Source organism: Nanorana parkeri, unplaced genomic scaffold (genome assembly GCF_000935625.1).
Source record: "Nanorana parkeri isolate BGI_ZX_2015 unplaced genomic scaffold, ASM93562v1 scaffold1773, whole genome shotgun sequence".
NCBI classification, from domain to species: domain Eukaryota; kingdom Metazoa; phylum Chordata; class Amphibia; order Anura; family Dicroglossidae; genus Nanorana; species Nanorana parkeri.
The window spans coordinates 18910-42177 of record NW_017308041.1 but is presented as its reverse complement, the minus strand read 5'-3'; the positions used below and the strand labels follow the sequence as shown (position 1 = coordinate 42177).

The 23268-nt window shown below is 40.2% G+C and overlaps 1 protein-coding gene across 1 annotated transcript in view; it reads left to right on the top strand.

Moving 5' to 3' along the window:
* Window positions 1-539: 539 nt before the first annotated feature.
* Window positions 540-23268, top strand: part of LOC108799628 (focadhesin-like) — a 34773-nt gene continuing 12044 nt past the window's right edge. Inside the window, exons 1-5 of the mRNA XM_018571519.1 lie at window positions 540-589; window positions 7012-7080; window positions 7753-7827; window positions 17530-17684; window positions 18667-18771. Of these exons, the coding sequence (XP_018427021.1) occupies window positions 7024-7080; window positions 7753-7827; window positions 17530-17684; window positions 18667-18771 (392 nt within the window). The 5' untranslated portion in view covers window positions 540-589; window positions 7012-7023. The remainder of the gene's footprint in view (window positions 590-7011; window positions 7081-7752; window positions 7828-17529; window positions 17685-18666; window positions 18772-23268) is intronic.

The window sequence follows — 23268 nt, the reverse complement described above, 5'->3', positions numbered from 1 at the left end:
ATATATATATATATTTATAATCAAGTCAGGGAACAGTTGTGATTAAAAAAGTTTATTGGATATTTGTATTTTTCTTCCTGATGATTTCCTATTAAATGATGTGGGAGTCAAAGATTTACAATTGTATACAGTATATAAAACAACTCTGAATCGAAAGAACTGCTGAGTGCTGAGTTGCTACATTCAGTACTGAGTGTATCAGGAGTTCATGATCCTAGCTTGGAGGAAATGAGTCGTGATACAAGTCAGCGATTCGAATCATTTCACTGATCTAAACCAAATAATTTGAATCACTAAAAAGAATCACTTTGCACAAGTCTACTGATCATTGTTGCACACCTATTTATGCTGCATTCGGGCAGCTCAAATGTAAGTTTGGCTTTGTTTTGAATAAAGTTGGTTGATATACTTTTCCTTGGCAGTGATTCTTGTTAGTTGTGGTTGCTGAGCAACAGGAAGGAAGTGTGAGAGCTAAGCACTGTGGGTAAATGAAAGTGAGGCTTGGTTTTCAGGAAGAGCACACAGAGTAACATCGTGGGGAAATAGAACACCAAGTCTGAGAGCAGTGAGAGAGTGAACTGCTTTTCAGGTACTGTCTATTATGATAGAGAGTGAGGAGTGCTGCTGATTTCTGGATGTCATTATTGATTCGTTACACCGACTGGTGCAGAATGTTTGGTGGCTGCTCCTCATTTGTAATAATATATTGGGGGGAATTTATCAAAACTGGAGCAGACAAAATCTGGAACAGCTGTGCATGGCAACCAATCAGCTTCTCTATTCAGTTTGTTCAGGTAAGATTTGAAAATGAAAGTGAGAAGCTGATTGGTTGTCATGCACAGCTGCTCCAAATTTTGTTAAATTCCCCCTCATCATGTTTTGCAATAAGCTAGTAGACTCCTGTGACATACACCCCAGTCTGATTTAGTCTGCACAGCCGAAGTTTAAGGGGTTGTTTTACCAAAGGCAAATAGGCTGCTCATTTGGTGGTGACATTCACTTTGCAGGTGACATTTCCCTTCGCTTGGCAAATGTGGCAAAAATCCACAGTGCAAAGAATACCCATTCACGTGCAAAGTAAAAAAACAAAGTATTTCTGCTTGCACATGATTCGGTGATGGAGATCAGCAGAGCTTCACCTCATTCTTTAAACTAAGGGGAATCTTCACCTGGCAAAGTGCATATTCCCTTGCAAAGTGAACAGCCTATTTGCCTTTAGTAAATCAACATGTGTCAGCTAAGTGGATTGAGCGCCGTGCGGCTTGCTGTGCAATTTGCTTTGTAGATGGCTCATTTAGTAAGGATCAGTGTAGCTGATGCACATGCTATGACTTGTAGATGTATACTACTCTAATATACTAATGCTCAGCTTTTTTTCTTTCATTATGTGTAGTATATAAGGCTTTATATTCAGTTTATTGATGTATATAATAGAGAGCAGTGCAAAGGAAGCTTAGTACTGACAATCTGTTTCTCTAATATTGTTTTGTATACAGCAGGGACGTGCGGTCAGGGGAGGCAGAGCCTCACCTAGTATTATGAAGAAAAAAGGTGTCGGCTTCAAGTCTGAAGCTGACCGCTTTTTCTCCATTCAGAGCGGCTTGTAACAGGTTACAGAGCAGGGAAAGCCTCCCCGCTGTGTAACCTGTCATGGACGGAACGCTGCCTGTTAAATGGTCCCCTTTTTTAAAAATTATTTATTGATAAAACCCCCCCTCCACCACCTTAATGCAAAATACAAATTAGATTTACTTATAGAGCAAAAGAGTTAATGAAAATACCGTACTTACCTTACCCCGCTTCTACCCATGGGACCTAGGTAGGAGTGAGGTCTGCAACCTTTGGTACAGCAGGAAAACGTGGCTGTAAGGTAAATATATAATTTTTTTTTCCTCCAGTTTTTTTTTTTTCTTTTTTATGCAGTGTTTTGAGATAGGGGACCTAACTAAATAAGCAGACCATGTACAGTTTAAAGCTGAACTCTAGAATAAGCAAATATTGTCTAAATACAAGAGGCATTTCTATTGAAACTCAGGGCATTTGGTTTATTTCATCCACTACTGTGTAGTAATTCAGTGTGAAACTTTTCCTCTTTACCGTAGCTTCCTGTAATAAAGACCAGTCACTGCTGCTCTTTCTCCTTGTGCAGGATGACTGGTCTTGTCTCCGCCCCTCCTGTAGTTTTCTGCTGACAGTCTATAGTAGGTGGAGCTGCCGGATCCCTCCCACATCTCTGCTTTCTGCACTGGCTATGTGCAGCACACTGCTGATGTGACTGTTACTTCTGCAAGGTAATAACTGGTTTTGGAAAGACATTTGGTGCACGCAAAGTGGATTTATATCCTTTGCGACTATTGAGGAATATTTTTAAAGGAGTACTATATATAACCTCATAGTTAGAGCCGACCTCTGACAAAGAAGCTGTCACAGGTTGGCTCTATCGATCGGGAAGCAAGCAGAAACATGCACCGATCCTCCGGGCACAGCTGGCTCTGCCTCTAGATAGGCAGAGCCCGCTGTCACTCACGCAGCTGCATGAATCCCGACAGGATCTGTCCCAGCTGCGGCTCTCTGTTTATCGCTATATACTTAGAGCTTTGGGTCATGGGAGGAGGTTAGTATATGTCCTCCCGTGACACTAAAGAGAACTATGGGGAAAAACACTCACCCAAGAGTTCTCTTTTAAATGATAGTTTTTATGCCTGCAGTTCATCTTTAAGAACGAGAAGATAGTCTACAAGGCTGGTTGCAGTAATCAGTGGGTTTATTCAAATAACGGCACCAAATACAACGGGTATCAGCTAATGTCTTGATGAGATTTGTACTAAGGGTACTTAACCATAATTTATAGATGCAGTATTAATCACTGACTCTACCCACATAGAGGTATGCAACAACGCCTGGCAGGAAAAAAACCCAAAATTTTTTATTCTGCCAGTGGTAAAGATGCACAGGGGAACAAACAATTGTTTAAAAGACTGACAATTTTCTTTGCACATAATCTGATTTTTTAGAAGACTTCTTACTTTGCGTAAGTGTATGATAAGGTTTATTAACCCCTCAGGGAAGCCTATCTCATCTCAACATAACTGCCTTTTACTTTCTCCAATAACTCAATCAAAACAATTATTACCTTTTTGTATCACCTGCCCCTCCTACTAGATTGTAAGCTCTTACGAGCAGGGCCCTCCTAACCCTATTGTACTGAAACTGTATTGTATTGTAACTGTACTGTCTCCTCCATTTTGTAAAGCGCTGCACAAATTGTCGGCGCTATATAAATCCTTTATAATAATAATAAACCCTAGCAAGCATATTTTCTTCAAGCCGCATCAATCTTCTATAGGTAAATAGCCTTTCACTTCACATTTTTCCAAAAGATCTTTTATTTGCTTGTGGGTCTTTAGAGTGAACCAGTAGCCACCATTGGAGTGGCAGTATACAGGGGCAATCTGGACATCTGGAAATGTCTGCATCTATGACAACAGCATGGCTTTATAGTAGAAGAGTCCGGGTGCTTAAAGGAGAACTATGGGGTTCTATCTTTTCTTGATTAATGCATTCCGTAGGCTAAATAAGTAAATTATGTAATTTACTCTAATTATCCAAAATGCACAGTAAGGCTGTAAACCCTTATTTAAGGTGGTGGGCGGGGCTAAGCGCCGCAATGAGGAGACATCCCGACGTGTCTGACGGGATCCTCCCCACTGATCTTCCTCACTGTGACTGACAGTGATTCTTGAGAGCTGCTGCGCGTCCACGAATATATGGACATGCGCAGCAGCTCTCTCCTTACCTGCACGTCCCCGTGTGCCAGCCGGGCTCCTTCCCTCCCCTCTCTCTCTCCCTGCCCTGTGTGACACTGACATAATAAAAAGATTGTGGATCGCTGATGACAGAGGGGAAGGAGCCCTCTCTCTCTCTTCAGCATTTACTACAAATGGGAACGTCCATATATGGTAAATGGTGTCACTGGGGATCCCTGCAGACTGGCAAGCATCCGATCTGCAGGGATCTCCAGTGACATCATTTACCATATATGGACTTTCCCATTTGTAGTAAATGCTGAAGAGAGAGAGAGGGCTCCTTCCCCTCTGTCATCAGCGATCCACAATCTTTTTATTATGTCAGTGTCACACAGGGCAGGGAGAGAGAGAGAGGGGGGAAGGAGCCCGGCTGGCACACGGGGACGTGCAGGTAAGGAGAGAGCTGCTGCGCATGTCCATATATTCGTGGACGCGCAGCAGCTCTCAAGAATCACTGTCAGTCACAGTGAGGAAGATCAGTGGGGAGGATCCCGTCAGACACGTCGGGATGTCAACTCATTGCGGCGCTTAGCCCCGCCCACCACCTTAAATAAGGGTATACAGCCTTACTGTGCATTTTGGCTAATTAGAGTAAATTACATAATTTACTTATTTAGCCTAAGGAATGCATTCATAAAAAAAGATAGAACCCCATAGTTCTCCTTTAACTGGCTTGCCTGCAGCCCAGACCTTTCACCAATTGAAAATATTTGGCACATCTTGAAACATAAAATATGACAAAGAAGACCCAGAACTGTTGAGCAGTTAGAATCCTATATCAGGCAAGAATGGGACAACATTCCTCTCTTAAAACGCCAACAACTGGTCTCAGTTCTCAGACATTTACAGAGTGATGCTAAAAGAAGAGGGGATACTACACCCGGGTAAACATGACTCTGTCCCAACATTTTTGAGACATGTTGCTGCCATCAATTTCAAAATGACCTTATTTTTTTTTTCTTAAAATGGTTTCTCAGTTTAAACATTTGATGTGTTTTCTATTTTCTATTGTGAATAAAATCTGGGTTTATGAGGTTTGCAAATCATTGCATTCTGTTTTTATATAGCTTTTACACAGCGTCCCAACTTTTTTGGAATTGAGGTTGTATCTGATTTCAGGAGAAATCAACAGTTTCTCTTTTTTGTTTTTGCAGTTTATGAACAGGTAAAAACAAAACATTTTCATTGGTATAGTTAGCGGACTAAAATGGAGCACATAATCTGAATTCTTTGTTAGGATTTACATATTCCTTCAAGCAATTCACCTCTATAGCTATAGGTATTGTGGAAAAATTGATCTTCCAAGTTCACAATAGAGACACATATGAGAGCAAAATGTTGGCAGCCTGTCAGCCCTCTAATATAAACCACCAGTAGCTTTTAGAAATGGACTGAAACCAGACTCGGGTGTCTTTATTGTGATCTTTGTGGATCATTAAGAATGAATTACTTTACAGTACAATCAGCAAGTAAGATAAGTGAGAGCTCGGTTTAAAACCCTTTTACTCCTTGTTAAGAATATATAAATAGTTTAATGCCCGTAGTCTGGGCATTGGAGCTTTTTTTAAAGGTGGAAAGGTACCTAGCAGGCAGAGAAGTATGCCCATATAGATTGCTGCAAACTAGAGTTCTGCTTTAATAACTTCCTATAATATCCTACTCTAAGGTAATCAGTGTGGAAGTAACGTTTCTACACTGTGAGCCAGTCAATTTCTTTTACATTTTAGTGTAGGGTTTGTTTTCTACATGTTAGTGCACTTTGCATGTAGTTTTATGCCTGCATAAAGGTTTTCTAGGCCACTAATATGTCAATGAGAGCAATGATGCATGCTTCTGTTTTTTTGTGTGTGCTTCTGTACTTTTTGTATATGTCCTTATAGATATTATTTCTCACTGGTATCTCCTTTTATGTTAATGCTGGCTTACAGTAATTGAACAAAGTTACTAGAAGGTGCACATTTACATTACAGTTTGAGCTCCAATCACACAGAATAGACATAGAAAGATTTGCGTGCTAGCACCATAGCTAACTATGGTGTAGGTTTGCATATTTTTACATTAAAGCAGATGAGCAAGCCTAATAAATGTGTACACATCTAATCATGCATCTCCAATGTAGGATTGCATCAGATTACTGCACTTTGGGCATTAACGTTATACTGTATTATTAGTTTGCACATCCCAATGCTTTTCCATTTTATTCAACACAGAAATGTCCTATTGAAGAGAAGCAGAGAACAGGTAGACAGACCTTTGGTCTGGTAGGAAAATTATAGGATCAGTTATATCATATTTAAAGTAATTTACTTGTTACTTGTACTGTATTTAAATCTCTAGTTCAAAGCATGGGTTTTTTTCTGCCATGTCTACATTCACAATTACAGACTCTACCAGCTTTACGATGGCATAAATTCCACTTGTAATAGAAGGAAAGTCTTCATGCCCTGGTAAATTCTACTTTTCAAAAAGATTTTACAAGATTATTTGCACACTTATTGAAATGTATAAAAAACATACACAGCAAGCTTTGTAAATAAAAACTTTCAGAATCAATAATTCTCATAATATAATATCTCTGAAAGAACGTCTACTAGTAAGGGAAGGAAAGTCTTCATGCCCTGGTAAATTCTACTTTTCAAAAAGATTTTACAAGATTATTTACACACTTATTGAAATGTATAAAAAAAATACACAGCAAGCTTTGTAAATAAAACTTTCAGAATAAAAAATCTCCCATATTATAATATAGTTGCCCTAATTTTTGCAGTAGATACATTTTGAATAAGTAACTCACATTTGATAGAATTCCTGTTCTCTTGCATGCAGCTTGGCAACCCAGCAGCTAATACTTCAAAGTGCACACACTGTTTGGAGTTGGTGACTGTCATGAGCATGGTCTACATCCACACCTTGTGGCCAGCGGACTGATTGTGCCTATTAATTCCTCTGTTGTCAGCTAGGAACATACATGAAAGTGAAAACACCCATACTGCTGCCATTAGATAAGCGCTTGTAGAGGGAGTGTTTTTTACTACTTATGTGCTCCATGAACACACCCAGCTTAGTTTTGATCTAACCATTATCCTTACAATTTAAATGATAAATGCTTCCTTGAAACGGCTTGTCTGGATACCTTTACCAGCTATTCTTTTTGTCATCTGCATAATTTGGCTTGTTACTAAAGCATGCATTTATATTTTTTCAGTAACATCAGAAAATGTCAGAAGATTTGAAGAAAAGATTAGAGTTTCCAAACCCTCTCATTCAGACCCAGGTACGTAGTTTATTTAGTGCATTTTGTACATTTAGTGCGTCCAAGCCACTAACTCAACTTTTGTCAGTTCCTAATAAACAGGGTGCTACCCAATGGGTTCCCTAAAACAAACACACAGCTCTTGTTCCTTTTTAGTGTTAGCTGTCATACTTTTCTCCCAGTAGCAGACTCTCGCAGCTGATAGAGAGCCTTGAGCATCAGTCATTTCACATATATAAAGGCCTTTGGACAGCTGAGAGGTAAGGAAACCATGTAAAATGTGGACCTAAGAATGGAGGCTTTTATCACCTACAGCTCTACAAAGCCTTATGGGTCCTGGACCCAGAACAGGACTAATTAAGATTCTGATAAAACAAACAGTTAGAATATTTTTTTCCATATTGAGCACAAACTCTGGAGCCTCTCACCATGTGTATGTGAAAAACACAGGCGACACATATACAGCGTCCACAATCCTGGCCGCCAGCATCTCACAATCTTTATTTTTTATGACACAAAAATACCTGCCAGACATATATTGATAAAAAATATTGGTAACCTTTTATTTGGCAACACTTTCTGCAGACAGAGCATTGACCTATACAAAAAGAAATCCAAATGCTGTAAAATAATCTGTATGTTTTATATTTCTCTATATATGAGATTTGTTTTATGTGTCTTTGACTCCTGCAGGCTGTTGGTCATCTAATAGCTTCTGTGCTGAAAGAAAATACTTTCTCAGACATTATAAAACAATCATCAAACCAGGTAAGACTCAATCCAATCTTTTGAGCTACAGAAGAGATTTTAGTCATGTTCCAATGGTGATTTAACGGATATAGGCTTGTTTTTCTATTTTATCATACAATGTACATGTTTCTTCTTATTTTTTAAAAAAATTATTATATTCTAAAAATGTAACCAATAAACATATTTAGATAATATATTTTTAAAACTTTTGTGAATACTGATAGAAAAGATAAGACTGCTTTTTATTCATGTAATAAAAAAGTATTGTACTGAGTAAAGATCTACAAATTCTAATGCCCTAATATCTACAAAGGTTCCATTTATAACTGAAAGTGGATATCTCTACCCTCTCTCGTACTCTGCAGTGATGCTCCACAGTGCGGCATGCGTTTTACGTCTTATCACATCAGATATAAAGTAGTGACTCTGATGTTAAAAGAGGGTGTTCTGGGGGGAAGTGAGGCTTCTGATGAAGAGGACGAGTTCCAGTCTGAGAGTGGAGAACTCTAATGTGAAAAGGGGGGGCTCCTAATGTAAAGTAGGCCTCCTGATTTGAAGGAGGGACGCTGATGTGAAGGAGGAAGCCCACTTTTTTGTGCTTTCACGTGGGTTTCTCCTTATAATTTATACCAGACCCCTGACTGAGAGTCATCTGGACTTTGAGGGTGTTATTCTCCCAAACAGCTACACAGATGACAATAAAGACCTGACACACGTTCTAACTATTACCTACTTTACAACAATAGTTTTGGCTGTAGATACGCTTTAATCAAACCAGTTATTTATCTCTTTTATAAAGCATACTTGCTGTCATCGTTCACCAAGACATTGACCTTTTTTCAAATAGATTTGGCAACATCTGGATTTATTCTTTCCATGCAAAATGCCATTTTATTGTATTTTTCACTACAATTAAGACTCAGATGTTGCATATGGCACCCTAAATTTGTGAAACGAGGGTTTTTTGAAAAAAAAAATATTTGCTGAGGTATTTCATACATTATTTTCTTTATTAAGAGACACAAGATTCAGATATTCTGGGATATTCATACAACCTTGCACTGCACTTTTCAATTGTCTCCATTAAACAGATAACTAATATAATCCAATAAATACAATGCAAAATAACATCAACTCATCTAGTCTAGTCCTCCAATTAATGTCCCTGTCGCCAAAATCAATATGATTATATATTGAAGTAATCCCCTTCAGTAAAAAGTAAGACATATAAACCATATATTAGCTATATATTAAAACAGTGCCCTTAAGCCATAGATAAAGTCCACTTATATTGAAATAGTGAAAAAGTTCTCAGCCCCACACCCGTGCTTTTCTAGTGAAATAATCTGAAGTCACCCTTGTGCTCTGTGTCTTACTCCTCACTCACCAGAATATCATGCTCTTCAGATTAATGATTGACCATTAAGTGCTCAAATAAACTGATTCTCCTTCCTCCGTTTTTGGTTCCCTTTTATACATATAAATGCAGCCCACCGTTTTCTCCAACTGCTGATAACCAATGTTTTCCAAAGGATTCATCACCTTACATTCCTTCAAAGTTGTTAAACTCTCTTCTCCAATGCACCAGGGCTCAAAAAAGCACATAAGACCAATAAAAACAATTTCTTTATTAAAAACAATTAAAATGCACTCATGTTAAAAACAATAATAATCCGCTTAACATGTAAATATTAGCGGCCCTTTAATCACACCATCACTTTCTCCTCCGATCCTCACTCTTCCTGTAACGGCATGCTAGTGTCAGCCTGCACCACCCAGCTGTTACAGGAAGAGTAGCCTGTAGCTTTTACTAGTGCTATTAACAGTCTGGGATCCCCAAAAGGCTCCAAGACAATCAAAACTTTTCTGGTACATTCCTTATTTTAACCTTTTCTGTAGGGAAACTTAAAGTGACATTGAACCCTCAGATTTTTTAACATAAACCAATACTGTAATGTGGGCCTTACTGTAATCCATGGTTGTTTCCCTTCTCTTTGCTGCTCTTCCTTTTAAATCCGTATCTGTTCTCATGCTGGGCAGAACTTCTGTTTTGCAGCAGACTGCCTTGTCTCTGGAATGGATACATGGTGTCTGTGTGAAGGTTCACAACCTGAGCCAGCACTACAGGAAGAGGCACTCAGCTGCAAAGGGAAGTTCTCCCCCAGCATGAGAAGAGATACAGATTTAAAAGGAAGAGCAGCAAAGGGAAGGGAAACAACCATGGATTACAGTAAGGCACACATTACAGTATTAGTTTATGTTAAAAAATCTGAGGGTTTAATGCCACTTTAAACACTCCTAACAACTATTTACTCCTCCCAAACTTTGGAGACTAATATATGCTTAATGAGAATTTTCTTAAGAAGTGGGCTGATACCACTGTTGATCTGGCCTTAAAGGAGAACTATGGGGCAACCTTTTTTGCCCATAGTTCTGCTCCGGGTCACTGGAGGACATATACCGTGACCCAAAACTCAGTATATAGGGAGCTATTGCCCGCTATATGCTGAGAGCGCCGCAGCCAGGACTGATCCTGACAATACTGTTGAGATCCTCTCAGAAGGCTTATTGAGATCTGTCTCTGCCTCTGAAGAGGCAAAGCCAGCTGTGCCCACCCCTCCCCCATCTGTCCCTCCAGTCAGCGCTTGAGAAATGGTGAGGGGAGGGGGAATCCCTGCAGGGAGAAGTGACTGACAGTCACCGCTCTTTGCAGGGAGAGGATTGGGAAGTCCAGCGATTGGCAGTGTTTGCTTAAAACTTTTACCTTCAGCCCTACATTATTGTGTTGATGGTCTAGTTGATATTATCCATCTTATCTCCCAAATGAGTCTTCTGTCTGTGAACATAAGGAGATCTATGTGGCTCCAATATTGGTCTGCGGAACAGGAATGTAAAAAATGCTTGCTGCGCATGACTTTTAATGGTGAACGTGTTTTTGGTGCTTTCCTGGACAGTTTTATAAAGGGCAAATCTTCATGTTCCTCTAAATCCAAAAAGAATCCACATCGACAGTCAACACTTGAAAGTGTATTTCCACTTTTGCAGCCAAATTGAGATTGCACCGGTTACATGTCTCTCACTCGCATAGCAGAACTTCATATATATATATATATATATAACTGCGCCAATAAACAAGCTAACAGCTACGAGGCACTAGAATGTACATTCATCACTATTGCCGTTTATATATGGACATCTTCAGAGTTATGGACATTTACAGACTTCAGATCTGATCCATTTACTATATATTCACTCAAATTTATTTAAGTCACAGATTCTTTTTTTTTTGCATTGCTCATTGTTGCAGCTCGGCACATTTGGTTATTCATTTTTTTAATTGCTGCTTGCACAATACATGCTCTATTTTAAAAGAAAAGTTGTATTGAATTTCTGGGCTGGGCAGAATAAAATGAGTGCAGGGGACATAAGTCAGAGGAATACCAACTTTCAATAAACATTCAGGAGATGTGTGTATAGAAATTAAATATAGTGTATTATTCAGACCGGTTCTGATCGATAACCAGCTGTGTTAGGAAAATAAGTCTTTATTTTCTCCCCAAAACGCTTCAACAGAAACGGCACAAGTTAATCAATGCTCACTGCCTCGATAAATTTGTCCCACACCAGGGTTAGAGTCTCAGCCGGCTCCAAGAGGTTTCTACACAGTCACCAAGCAGCAGTGTCTCATCAGTTCATAGCCTAGCACAGCCATGTGTCCTGCTCCAAAAACAGCCCTCAGACCACTGCAGGCTGGCTTCCTGTGCTCTTTAAACACTCCCAGCAGGTGGGTTAACCCTTACCAGGACCGCATACCAATAGTCAGTGTTGGAGGGTCTTTTCCACCCAATATCTCCCTGAACCTCCGGGTTCCATTTCAGGACTACTAATCCTGGGAACGCTGCACAGCAGTTTCCCTTCAAAAAACTCACCCCTGAGCCCCTCACCTTGCATTGTTGAGAACTCCTGACAAAACCTGTATTTTTTTTTTTATCCCCTTAAAGCGAACATGACCTAAATAATGGGGAAATATACCGTCTGTACAGGATGCATCCCTGATATCCTGTATAATAGCAATACATATTTATTTTTAGTTTTTGACCATAGATACCTTTTTAAGACTACTGGACTGAACCACTTCACGCAGACTCACTTAAATAAATGTCACCCGCTTGAAGTGGTTATACCAAGAACACAGCTGCTGCTTAAACAGCAGGCAGTTGCGGTTTCTATACAAGCGATCTGGCTTCTGTACAGGCACCAGATTGCTTGTATTGTGCTGCACTGTGTCCCTCCTCCCTGGGCTTCGCTGCCCCTTGTGTGGGCACGGCAGGTCTCCCCAGAAGGAACAGGGGAGAGATCAGCAGACTTCTAGCCATTAATCTCTCCTCCGATCACTGGACCCGGAAATTATGTGTATTACATCACTTCTGGTGTAACTGTGCACTTTCTCTGGCCCCCAGAGCCAGGAGAAGAAGCTGGTAAAGCAGATCTCTGCTTCATCAGCTTCTTTGGGGTCCCTAGGTGACATTAGCGGTCTAAAAGACCTCTGTCTCCATAAAGAGGACGTGTCACATCCTATTTACCATTACTTAGGGGGGCTTCTTATACCCCTAAGTGATAGCAATAAAGTTGAGTGTAAAAAATAAAACAAATGGTAAATATTAAAGTAACGAATACAATTCTTTTTTAACGTCCCCCCCACATGCACGCACATACAATGCAAACACGCGTCGGATGCGCCTAGGTGCAAAAACGAAAATTGCGCCACACTTTTTCCATATCGTCACGAACGCCTGAGTGAAAGCAGTAATTCTAGGCTCATCAATCACTGTCCTCACTAAACTGATAAGCAGTAAAAGCGTTTAAAGAGTCGCTTATGGGAAATTTTGGGTATTGTAGTTTTTTGCAGTTTCACGGATGCACGCAATTTTAAGGCTTGACATGTTTGGTATCTGTTTACCCGACGGGACCCCGTCTTTTATATTTTACCAAAAAATTTTGTATTATATTCTGTTTCTGTGCACTAAATTTCATTTTAGTGTATTTCATGCTAAAAATACTGGTTTGATAAACATTTGCAAAAATACTGTGCGACATAAAAAATTGCAACTAGCATCTTTTTATTCTACAGGGCCTCTGCATTCAGAAAATATATCATTGTTTGGGGGTCTGTAGCTGTTTTCTAGTAAAAAAAAATATATTTTATCATGTGTGTGCAAATGTAAGGAATTGCTCCGGACAGCAAGTGATTTAATCCAAACTCCTGGATATCAGTTTATATAGGGGCCCATATGTGAAGGGTATTGGATTAAGTGTTAGCCTTTATTGCTGAACAACATAGACTTGTGAAATGTCTTTTTTTTATTGTTAATAAATGCTGTTTTTAAGACATACCGTATATCTTTACTCTTTGCTTTTTAATTATAACATACTGCTTAAGTATAAGAACATTATTTTGTAATACATCTGACAGTAATATATTACACCTGGTAAGGCAGAAAGCTGGAATGACATAAATCTAGTGCTGCTCTGCAGTAGGCAAATGACTAAAGAAAATTCCCAGCGTCATCCTGACTAGGGATGAAACATGAGCTTAGTTTCTCAAGACAAAAGGAAGCTTTCATGTACAAGACATGAGCCAAATGCTTTACTTTGTGCTCTTCAACTAAGGGTGGGTTCAGTCAACACATTTTAAAATGGCATGCCAGTATAGCAGTGCATTTATACTATAAAACTAGCAAATATGTAACTGTTAATGACCTGAGTTATTTTGGGAGGTGGTGTACATTTTCAAGATATATAAGGTATATCTAAAGCTAAAACTGTTTCCGTTTTGGATAGAGTGCGGATTAGTAAAACACTAGTTTTATCTATTTTTCTTTTTTTGGTTGACGGCTGATTCCCATTGAGAAGATTTCCCATCGCCTCCTTTCTCGAGGCAGAACAGGAAGTGACGAGATTTTTCTAAACTGATGGAATTAATCTCTTAAACAGTGGCCAACATGACAAACGGAGATTGAATCAGCGATCGGCGGCATGTATTCACTGACGTCTCGATCAATAGAGCCAACCTGTGACAACTTCAGTCAGATGAGTGTATTTCACTCTCCCATAATTCTCCTTTTGAGCAAATATCATCTTTCGGTTTTACCCCTTTCCCATCTCTGTCACCTCACTATTGGACACTCAGAATGATGTGTGGGCTCAGTGACCAATAATGAAGTGTGAGAGGGGGGCAGGTTAGTAGTAAAATCCTAGTACAGGAATTGTGAGTACTTGCTCTGCATGTTTATTCTGTGCTTGGTCTGCATGTTTAAGTGTTTGACAAGCTAGATAAAAATAGAAAAAACTGAAAATAAAGTTGATTCTTTTTGAATAATGAAGATTTTAACAAAACTGCCAGCATGTCAGTTGAACTTACTTCTTTTTCTGATATTTTTGCCTTCACCGGTAATGTATAGTTGGGTATGGGCTACTGATTACAGTAATATTTCACTAAAGCCAATTTAATTTTGTTAATAGATCAAGGTATAATGACAATAAATAAGCTCTTCGGGACTAAACTCAAATGTAGAAGAAACTGTTAACACCTGGGACATAGAGTATACTGATAAATAGTCCATTAGGAGACCTGCTTTCTTCAAGTATCTATAGAACCAATAGAATTTACTTTTCTGGGTAATGTAAATGTAGTAGAGAATTCTGTCGAGACATTTATGTCTTCTTCATTCTGCATCTCCAGACTCGACCCATAAAACCCCCAGAAATAGCTCTAGAAATGTTTTTTTTTTCTCAGTTATTTGTACAGGCATAGGCCCATGGCAGATTAGCAATTCTGTTTCTGATGACTGTTCGCTTCGGGGCAGCAGGGAGTAGAGGGGCGGCACAGCCGTTACGGGCCCTTTTACATTTTTTACGAAGTTTGGCTGCCTGAGGTCCTGAGCTTGCTGGGGACCTCGGGCAGCTGTCTTAGATCCGGTCCAGCTGCACATTGCCGCCTCCTCCTTCCCGGCACAGCGCAAGACAGTCCCACACCCACCAGCACAGTCCTGTATCTCTCTAAAGCTGCCTGTTGAAAAATGGCCTGGCCAGGAAGGGGGTGAAACACCATGGCCTTTAAGTGGTTAAACTGGGTTTACATTTTCTTAATTTTAAAAAGAAAGTTCAATTCACAGGTCTGCTGAGTATCGGAAGTGCATGAGCTTATAAAACAGTAGAGCATCAAGTCCCCATAAAGACCATTGTCGTAATTTAACCTTGCTTTAACCTGAACTGACCTTGCCTGTCACAGGCAAAAAGAATAACGTAAGACAGATTCAGAATTCTCATCCTAATTATTCTGTACCTGTGCTTCATTAAACCTCAATGAAATGCATACTTTCTTTTTGTAATTAACTCAGAATCCAATTAAAATAGTTATTATTCAGCAAGCAGTTAAGGGGGCATCTCAATGAGTTGTCTTTAAAAAAATAAGCAAAGTTCAGACTCCAACACCAGTTTTCTTTATGATTTATGTGTAGAGAAGACTGAATATTTCAGCATTCAGTTAACCAGTTGACATCCGTTATTTTATAGGGGGATAACAATCCGCCTATATAATAGCAAAGGCACACTGACAGGTCCTCTTTATGGAGACATTAGGGGTCTCTAGGACCCCTAATGTCACCTGTGGACCCCATAAGAAGCTGTTGAAGCAGAGATCTGCTTCATCAGCTTCTTCTCTCTGGCTATAGCAGCCAGATGATTGACAGGTGAATGCGGAAGTAATGTAATACACAACACTTCTGCATTCACAGCCCGGACGGAAATCAGCAAGGAGCTGATCTCCCGTCCTCCTCCTCCTGACGCCCTTACTTTATTTTCAACTGGTGATCCAGCCAGTAAGTCTGTTATTTTTCAACTTCCTTTAACAGGCCAAGCTGTCCAAAAAGTGGCAAGTAGGGGGTTGAGACAAACTATGAAAGTGTGATAGGGGTGCTTACAATGGTTGGCTCTTATTCATTTATACCTTTAGCCCAAAAGGGGAGGGCTTCCGATGATTGCAGTGCAGAGTGGGCAGTGTGCGCTTGCGGCATTCGTCTTCCGAGCAAAGTCATGCGACCTTACAGTAGAAGCGGCCGCACGCTGCCGATACACCTGCCGATTATCATACGATTGCAGGATCACCCGCGATTATCGTATGATAATCGGCAGGTGTACGGGCACCTTTTACAGGGACACAGACAGCAGTAAAAACCTGACAGGTGTTCTCCCCCTCATCACTCCAAAACTAAAAGAAAAGTTTGGGCTTTAGATGCACTTTAACCCCCTAAGGACCCTTTCGCTGCCAAGGCTCTTTTTCTTTTTCCATTTGTTGCACACATTATAATCTACATTTTAGGCCTGAAAATTACTTCAAACCCCCAACATTATATATTTTCTGAAAGTTAAGACCCTGTAGAATTAAATGGTGGCAGTTCCAGATTATTATGTAGCATGATATTAGCCGAACACTTTATCAAACTCAAAAGAATTAGTAAAAAAATGCATACCCTTTTTTTTTTTTTTAAATATAACAGATGAGGTTATGACGAGTATATAGATACCCAATATGCCCAGGTTAAAAATTGTGTGTGTCTGTGAAACGTCGATGAAATTCAGTATCCCGAAAAGTCCATAGACAATGCTTTAAGAGCCCCTATAGGTCATCAATCTAGAGATACGTGTAAATATTGGCCACATAATTATTGCTCTCACTCTGGCATGCCCGGCGATACCCAACATGTGTAGCGCGATCAACATTTTCGTACGTAGGTGCACCTGATGCGTGTTTACATGAATACTCGCATGCTCCTTATATGGGGACAGAGAGTTTCCTGTCACTGAAATTGTACAAAAAAGCTTGCAGTCTGGCCAAAGGCCTGCTTCAAAAAAGCTTCTAATAGGTGAGAAATATTTTTTTTAAATATTCATATTAGGTATGATGTGCTCATGGGAACACATACCAAACATCTAGTGGAGTTTTCACAAATTTGACCAGAAAAGTTGAAATACACTTTAAGGCATGAAACTTTCTCCTGCGACTTTAGAGGAATTCTGTAAATCTGCTTATTTACAACTTAAAGTACTGTAGGTTAAAGGTCGGTAACAGAAATTTGTATCAAGTCACAATATACAGCAACAGTACATGTTTCTGTTCCTTTTATGATTAAACAGCCCTAAATCCCAACTCCAGGCACAAGACAATAAAAATTCCTTTCAGTGTCCCAACCCAAACCCCCCCTCCGGCCCCCTACAAGGGTTAAATGCTTATTTGGTCTAAGAGGTACAAGAAGTGGAGATATTATTAACCTAACCTGTCACTTTGGCAGGCTTCAGCCCTCTCCTCTTCTCCCTGGTGCTCCAGATCGTGTGCAATCCCTCAGCACCATGATGCACAATGCAAGACTATTAACTCTGCTTGGTACTCAGAGGAGGAGAGTGGGATTGTGGCTGTACCTTAGATAGGAGGCTATAGCAGACTGATTGCACTGATGAAGGGAGCCTGCTGGAGCAAGGGATAAGGTACGTACTACTTCTTATGCCTGCACCCCTAGACTTAAGCAGCAGTTAACCCTTGCATTTATTTGCTGTAATAAAAGTATTATTGCCCTAGTAGCCTATTGGAGTAGTCCACTGCAAAAATCATTCTTCACATAGAACAAAAATTAAATATGTGATTATTTCTATTATCTGATCTAGACTCCTGCCCTAAATGTTCTCTGGGAAAAATGCTGCTGTGATGATGTGGTTGTGAGGACAGCATGTTGTGGGGCCTTGGTGACACTGGTAGAGCAGAAACATGCAGATTTCACGTATGTCTTCAATGGAATTCTTAACCTCTTCCCTTCTGCAAAGTAAGTTTGAAATGTGCATCACCTGTGGTAAAATGTTTTTTTTTTTGGTTTAATATTTTATCATTATTTCACATTAAATACATTTACACATTTCGAAAATATAAACAGAAATATTACATTTCCCCTTATTGTATAAATATTAAAGATAACATAAATTCATTAAGAAGGGTCTGTTCTATTGATTACTCTATTGTTCTTATTCGAAACACACATTTATTTATACCTCACATTACAGCATTAACACATTTACCACTATTTTCTTCTCCCATTCAGTCTACTGCCCAATCTTCCTTTAGAGGGAGGGGGGAACAACCCCAATATGAATTTGTGCAAACTACAGTAGTGTTAATTTCTCTTACCCTATCCTAACCTATTCTCGCTATCCTACTTTGTTTTTTTCTGTGTTGTTTCCCACACGTATTGCCTTGTTACTGACAGCCTCATGTTTTGGTCAAGCATATTTGTGATCTTACTGATATATAGTTTGGAGCTATGACCTGTTCAGACTAACAAATATACCGTATACTTTCTGCTATTTTCATGTTGTTTGATGGTGTTTCTATGTACTATATTTTGCACTCTGGTTTCCTTTCACAATTCAAGATACATGTTGGTTGTTTGACTTCTAGTTGAATATGCCCTTAATACATTTATTATGATTGTGGAAGGAATGTGTGGAGCAGGGGGTTCTCTGGGGATACGCTTCATTATATAAAGTTAACATTTGGGGTTAAAAAAATCACAGAAAACAGCGCCTTAGTTTTTTTTTCTTTTCATTGTAATTAAAGTCAATAAATTAAATTATAATTTTCAATATAAAGTCTTGTCTTTTTTGGAAAAAAAATTGTGTAGGCAAACCAAAACGTTTTGTTTTGTAAATTGCCTACTGTCTCGTGAACCAGGTGAAGCATGCGTGTGTGTATATATCTATATGTATGTGAGTGTGTGTATAATATACAGTATATATTTATTTATTTTACAGAAATGTCCAGGGATTGGTGAAGTGCATTTGGCAGCTGCTTCACACTGAAGCGAAGGATGCAGAGAAAAGCAAGGAGCACATACAAAAAAGCATTTACAAGATCTGGTAAGAGTTTATTAGTTCACTCAATCGTGGATGAATGGATGAAAGCACATGTTCTCAGTAGGAGATCTGTACTACAATAAATAAACAAAGTATATTTATGGAAAAAAACAACATGTTTTTCTTACGTTTGTATAACATTTTATTCCAGAGTTATCTTTTCATCATATAAATCTAATATTTTCAGTGTGCATGCAACTGAGGTTAAAGAAAAAAATATGGGTGGCAACTGGAGTGGATGAACAAGTGTAGCAAAAGGGGGAAGAGTATGAGCTCACCTTTGAAACATCTGAAGTATTGCACTGTGGTTTTGTTTTTACATTTTTAACCCAAATGTGTGAGCAGGAACTGTTTTCGGAGAGTTCCTCTCTCTTAGCCCCATCATCTAGGATCATGTTATTCTAGGTCTTCTGCTGTCTTATAGCCTGAAAGCATAGTAGAACAACCAGGTAACCATCTGAGTTTACTAGTTTGGCTTGAGTATGCTGTGCAAAAGTGCAGTTGAGTCCTGGAAGATAGATGGCAAGGGTGTAGTGCTTCACAAGATCCTGAATAGTTCTGACTGTCCAAACTGCAAGGATTCTTCATTCTAGTCAAGAGCCACAAACCCCAAAGATGTCATTTGTGTGAACATTAAAGGAGCTGGATATCTCTGTTTGAGGTACCCTTTGGGAAGAAAAAAATATGTAGATTAAACTGTGATTATATGTGTATGCTGACATGTTATAAAATAGTTATGTGTAAAAAATGGGGGAACCCTAGGTAGAGTTTGGACGGATCAACAAAATATATCAGAATATAAACTAAATTATATAATAGTAAACACTTCCAGGCTTGTCAGCGGTTATCTCTGTGTTCTTAGAATATGGAAGAAACAACAGGTTCTCACTTGGCTACACATCAGAGCTGAGAAACCATATGATCACATACCGGTAAATGTTCTTCAAACTAAATTGGCATAAAGTATAAAATAATCAATGTATTACAAGAAAATGTATAACCATAATTTACCCAATGTGCACACATATACCCCCCCCTCCCCAATATTAGCTAAACCCCTCCCTATAAAAACAACGCATGTAGGACCAGTTAGGTACCTAATGTAGGCCTACATAGAAAACATTCTGTGTTAATATAAACGGTAACCGTGTGGTGGGTGGTGTATATACACCTCCCCCCCCCCCCCAGCTTCTGCACTGACAGGTGACATTATGTATTCCAAGCATAGTCTATTGTAGTAACATTTGTTTTGTTTTTTTATTACTATTACAAATACTAGTCCAGCATACTATACACATCTCCCTGCCTGCCTGCCTGCCTACCTTTCTCAGCTTCCAGTCAGACTGAACTACCTATCCTATTTGATATTAATCTGCCGCGCTGGGGCGGATTGATATATGCTGTACTCTCTACTCTCTGCTGCACTCTCTACTCTCTGCAAGCCAAGGCTATAACTTACTTGTCGGGACACGCAGCTCCTGATATTATTGATGGCACACAGCAGCCTATTCTTCTCTATGGGAGTATGCGGCAGTATGCTCACCTGAGCTGCACATCCGTGCGGGTGTCTGTACTCGTATGCAGACAGGATGAATCCTGTCTACGTCCGAGCACAGACACTCGCACCCGCAGGGATGTGCAGTTCAGGTGAGCGTACGGCCGTGTACTCCCATAGAGAAGAACAGGCTGCTACGTACAATCACACGCAGCACCTGTCCTTCCTGGCAGCGGTCCGATATGGCCGTGCACGCCGCACGGATCTGTACAGGCCGGCTCTTAGCAATGTGACTGAGGCCTTAAGCTGCAGGCAGCCCTAAATTATGTTATTGTTGTGTGGGCCTGTTAGAGTTGCCCAATCCTCAGTTGGACTGCTATTGTCTTTGAATTGTGTGAACGCGAAAGAAAACTGGGGTTTTTATTTTAATAAGGTAAATATAAAATATTTAAATAAAGATATTAATACTTTTCACAAGCAGCCAGTAGGTGGTGAGCTTCAAAAAGAACACCTACTATACACCTTTGCTATAAAACAGACCTAAATAGCATGGGGAGATCTTACACTTTGCTGAGTAACTTAGTGGAAGTAAATGGCCCCTTCTATATCTCTAAGCTGATATGGGACTATTCAATTGTGCCCAGGCTGGTAACAAACATACAGTCAGTGCTTGATATTTTTTTCATTACAAAAACCCAAACTGTCACTATATTATGCTATATTTTAATGTGTACCTGTAGGAAAACAAACTTTAAAGAGACATTGTTATCAAGTTTTTCAGGCTGCTAACATATATTACAAGTTTGAAATTAGCACTTACTAATGCTGCAGCTGCTATAGCAATTCTAATGCCTTTTGTCAGTAATAGCCCTGTAGTTTTTTCTTTACCTTCTGCAGAGGCGTCACTAGGGTTGGTGTCACCTGGTACAGAACACCCCCCTGTGCCCTCAAATGGCTGCCTATACAGACTTGCACAAGCGCATGCCCTGCACTTGCCTGACAATAATGGTATATTGGTGTTGGTGAAAATCAGTAGCCTGCAGCACTAAGGAGCTTATGGGATAAAGGCGTGTCTACCACTCAGGGCCCATTCACAGTATCCAGTGTATTCATGGCACAGTTCTGTGCCATGAATGCACTGGATCGCATAAACAAAGCCTCCCCATGTTCTGGGGCAGGAGGGGTTGTGGTGTTGCCATTGATTTCAATGGCACCGCAGACACGCCTCCCCACGCAGTGTGAATGCCTGCACCAGAACGCGTGGTGCCGCAATGCCCTGCGTTTTGGTGCGGGCTAAAGCACTGGGTGGGAGGCGTGTCTGCAGTGCAACCGCGACCCCTCCCACCCCAGAAAGCGGGGAGGCTTTGGTTATGCGATCCAGTGTGTTCATGGCACGGAACTACTGTGTCATGAACGCACTGGATACTGTGATGGGGCCCTTAACTGAGTATAAAAGTTGTGCAAAGATGAATTGTCGTTTTAAATCGCCAATGAGCTACTATTTGCCAAAACTCTAAACTGTGAAGATGAATTAACTATAAGACTCAGTCGCAGAGCAGAAAAACCAACCATTTCACAATCAGTTTCCATGTTAAATATAGAGGTTGTTGTGTTACACTATTCTTATGCTCACTGGTTTTCTAAAGACACCGACCCCCAGACAGTCCGCTCTGATTCTCCCCGCATCTGCCGCAGCCCCCCACAGCTCAGCCGCTCTAACACATCCCCCACCCACCCACATCACAAAGGCCGCAGGAGGAGAGTATTCCAAGCTGGTGCCGGCCCTGCATACAGGAGTAAAAGAACCCCGTGTTTGCCTAATGTTGGCAGTTTGCCTGACGTGGTGTGCGGGTGTCTCACGTGTGTGGTCCGCACAGTGCACCCCCCCCCCCCCCCCCCCCCCCCCCAGTGATGCCACTGACCTTCTGACACCTTTCAGAGTGTCAGAGATTTTCTGTAGTAGCTGGCTTTCCAAAATGCTCCATGAGCACCGCAACCTGAGGCATTATTCTATGGAAGTATCAACTTTAGCTAGGAAATTTGATGTTTGGCCTGGCCTCACTTTCATTCCTTACTATTGGTCCATCATTGAGATAAATGGCCTTACCAACAAATAGACAAGTATGGTTATGGACAAAGCCTCTGATTTCTTGGGGTTTTTTTTTTTAATATCTTTTTTTATATCTTGGTGCAAAGGTTTACCTTTTTCCTGTTATTATTTTTACATTTCTGTTCTGTAGCCCCATAGCTGTATATCTGCAGCGTGATACACCAGACACTGGGTTAACAAAGCGCTGTGTCCTCCGGCGGCTGCCGACTTCCGTGTTCTGTCCCTTGCGAGCAGCCGCGTTGTAGGGGGGCGGAAACAGCGGGAAGTTTGAAAGTTACATTTTTTTTTCTTAAATAAAAAATAAATAAATAAAGGAACATTTTAAAAAAATCATACCGCCAGTGAAACGCGCGTTTCACTGAACAGAAAAACGTGCTAAAAAACGAGCAGAAAAAACGTGCCTATGCTACGCCCAGGTGTGAATCCAGCCTATATGTCAATGGAGCTTAAGTAATGTCACTACTGTGCTACCAGTTTTCCTTGCTGGAGATAAGGCCATATCTGAGGATCTGCGGTACACCTATCTTCCTGCTTCTGCTTTATTCATGATGTGAATCTGTGATTTCCGCACCTCTCCTCTTGCTTCCTGATCATTTCCCCCCTAGTCTTTAGGGGGACAGTTCTCATATGTGGCAGCAAAGTCCTATCTCTACTAAGATGGCCACCACCACACAGTAGTAATAGCGCAGAACAAGGAATGGAAAGTCAGTAATGGGAAAGAGATCAGCTGCAGGGAGTCTAAATGCAATACAGGTGACTAGTTTGTTGTCCTCTGCTTTCATTTTTTTATGGCCACAGCCTTCACAGTCCAGGTAATTTTTAATAGCCTATATAGGCATGACAGAACAAGTTGCTTACAAATGGCTTTCTGAATGCCCCATTTTATATTGTCAAA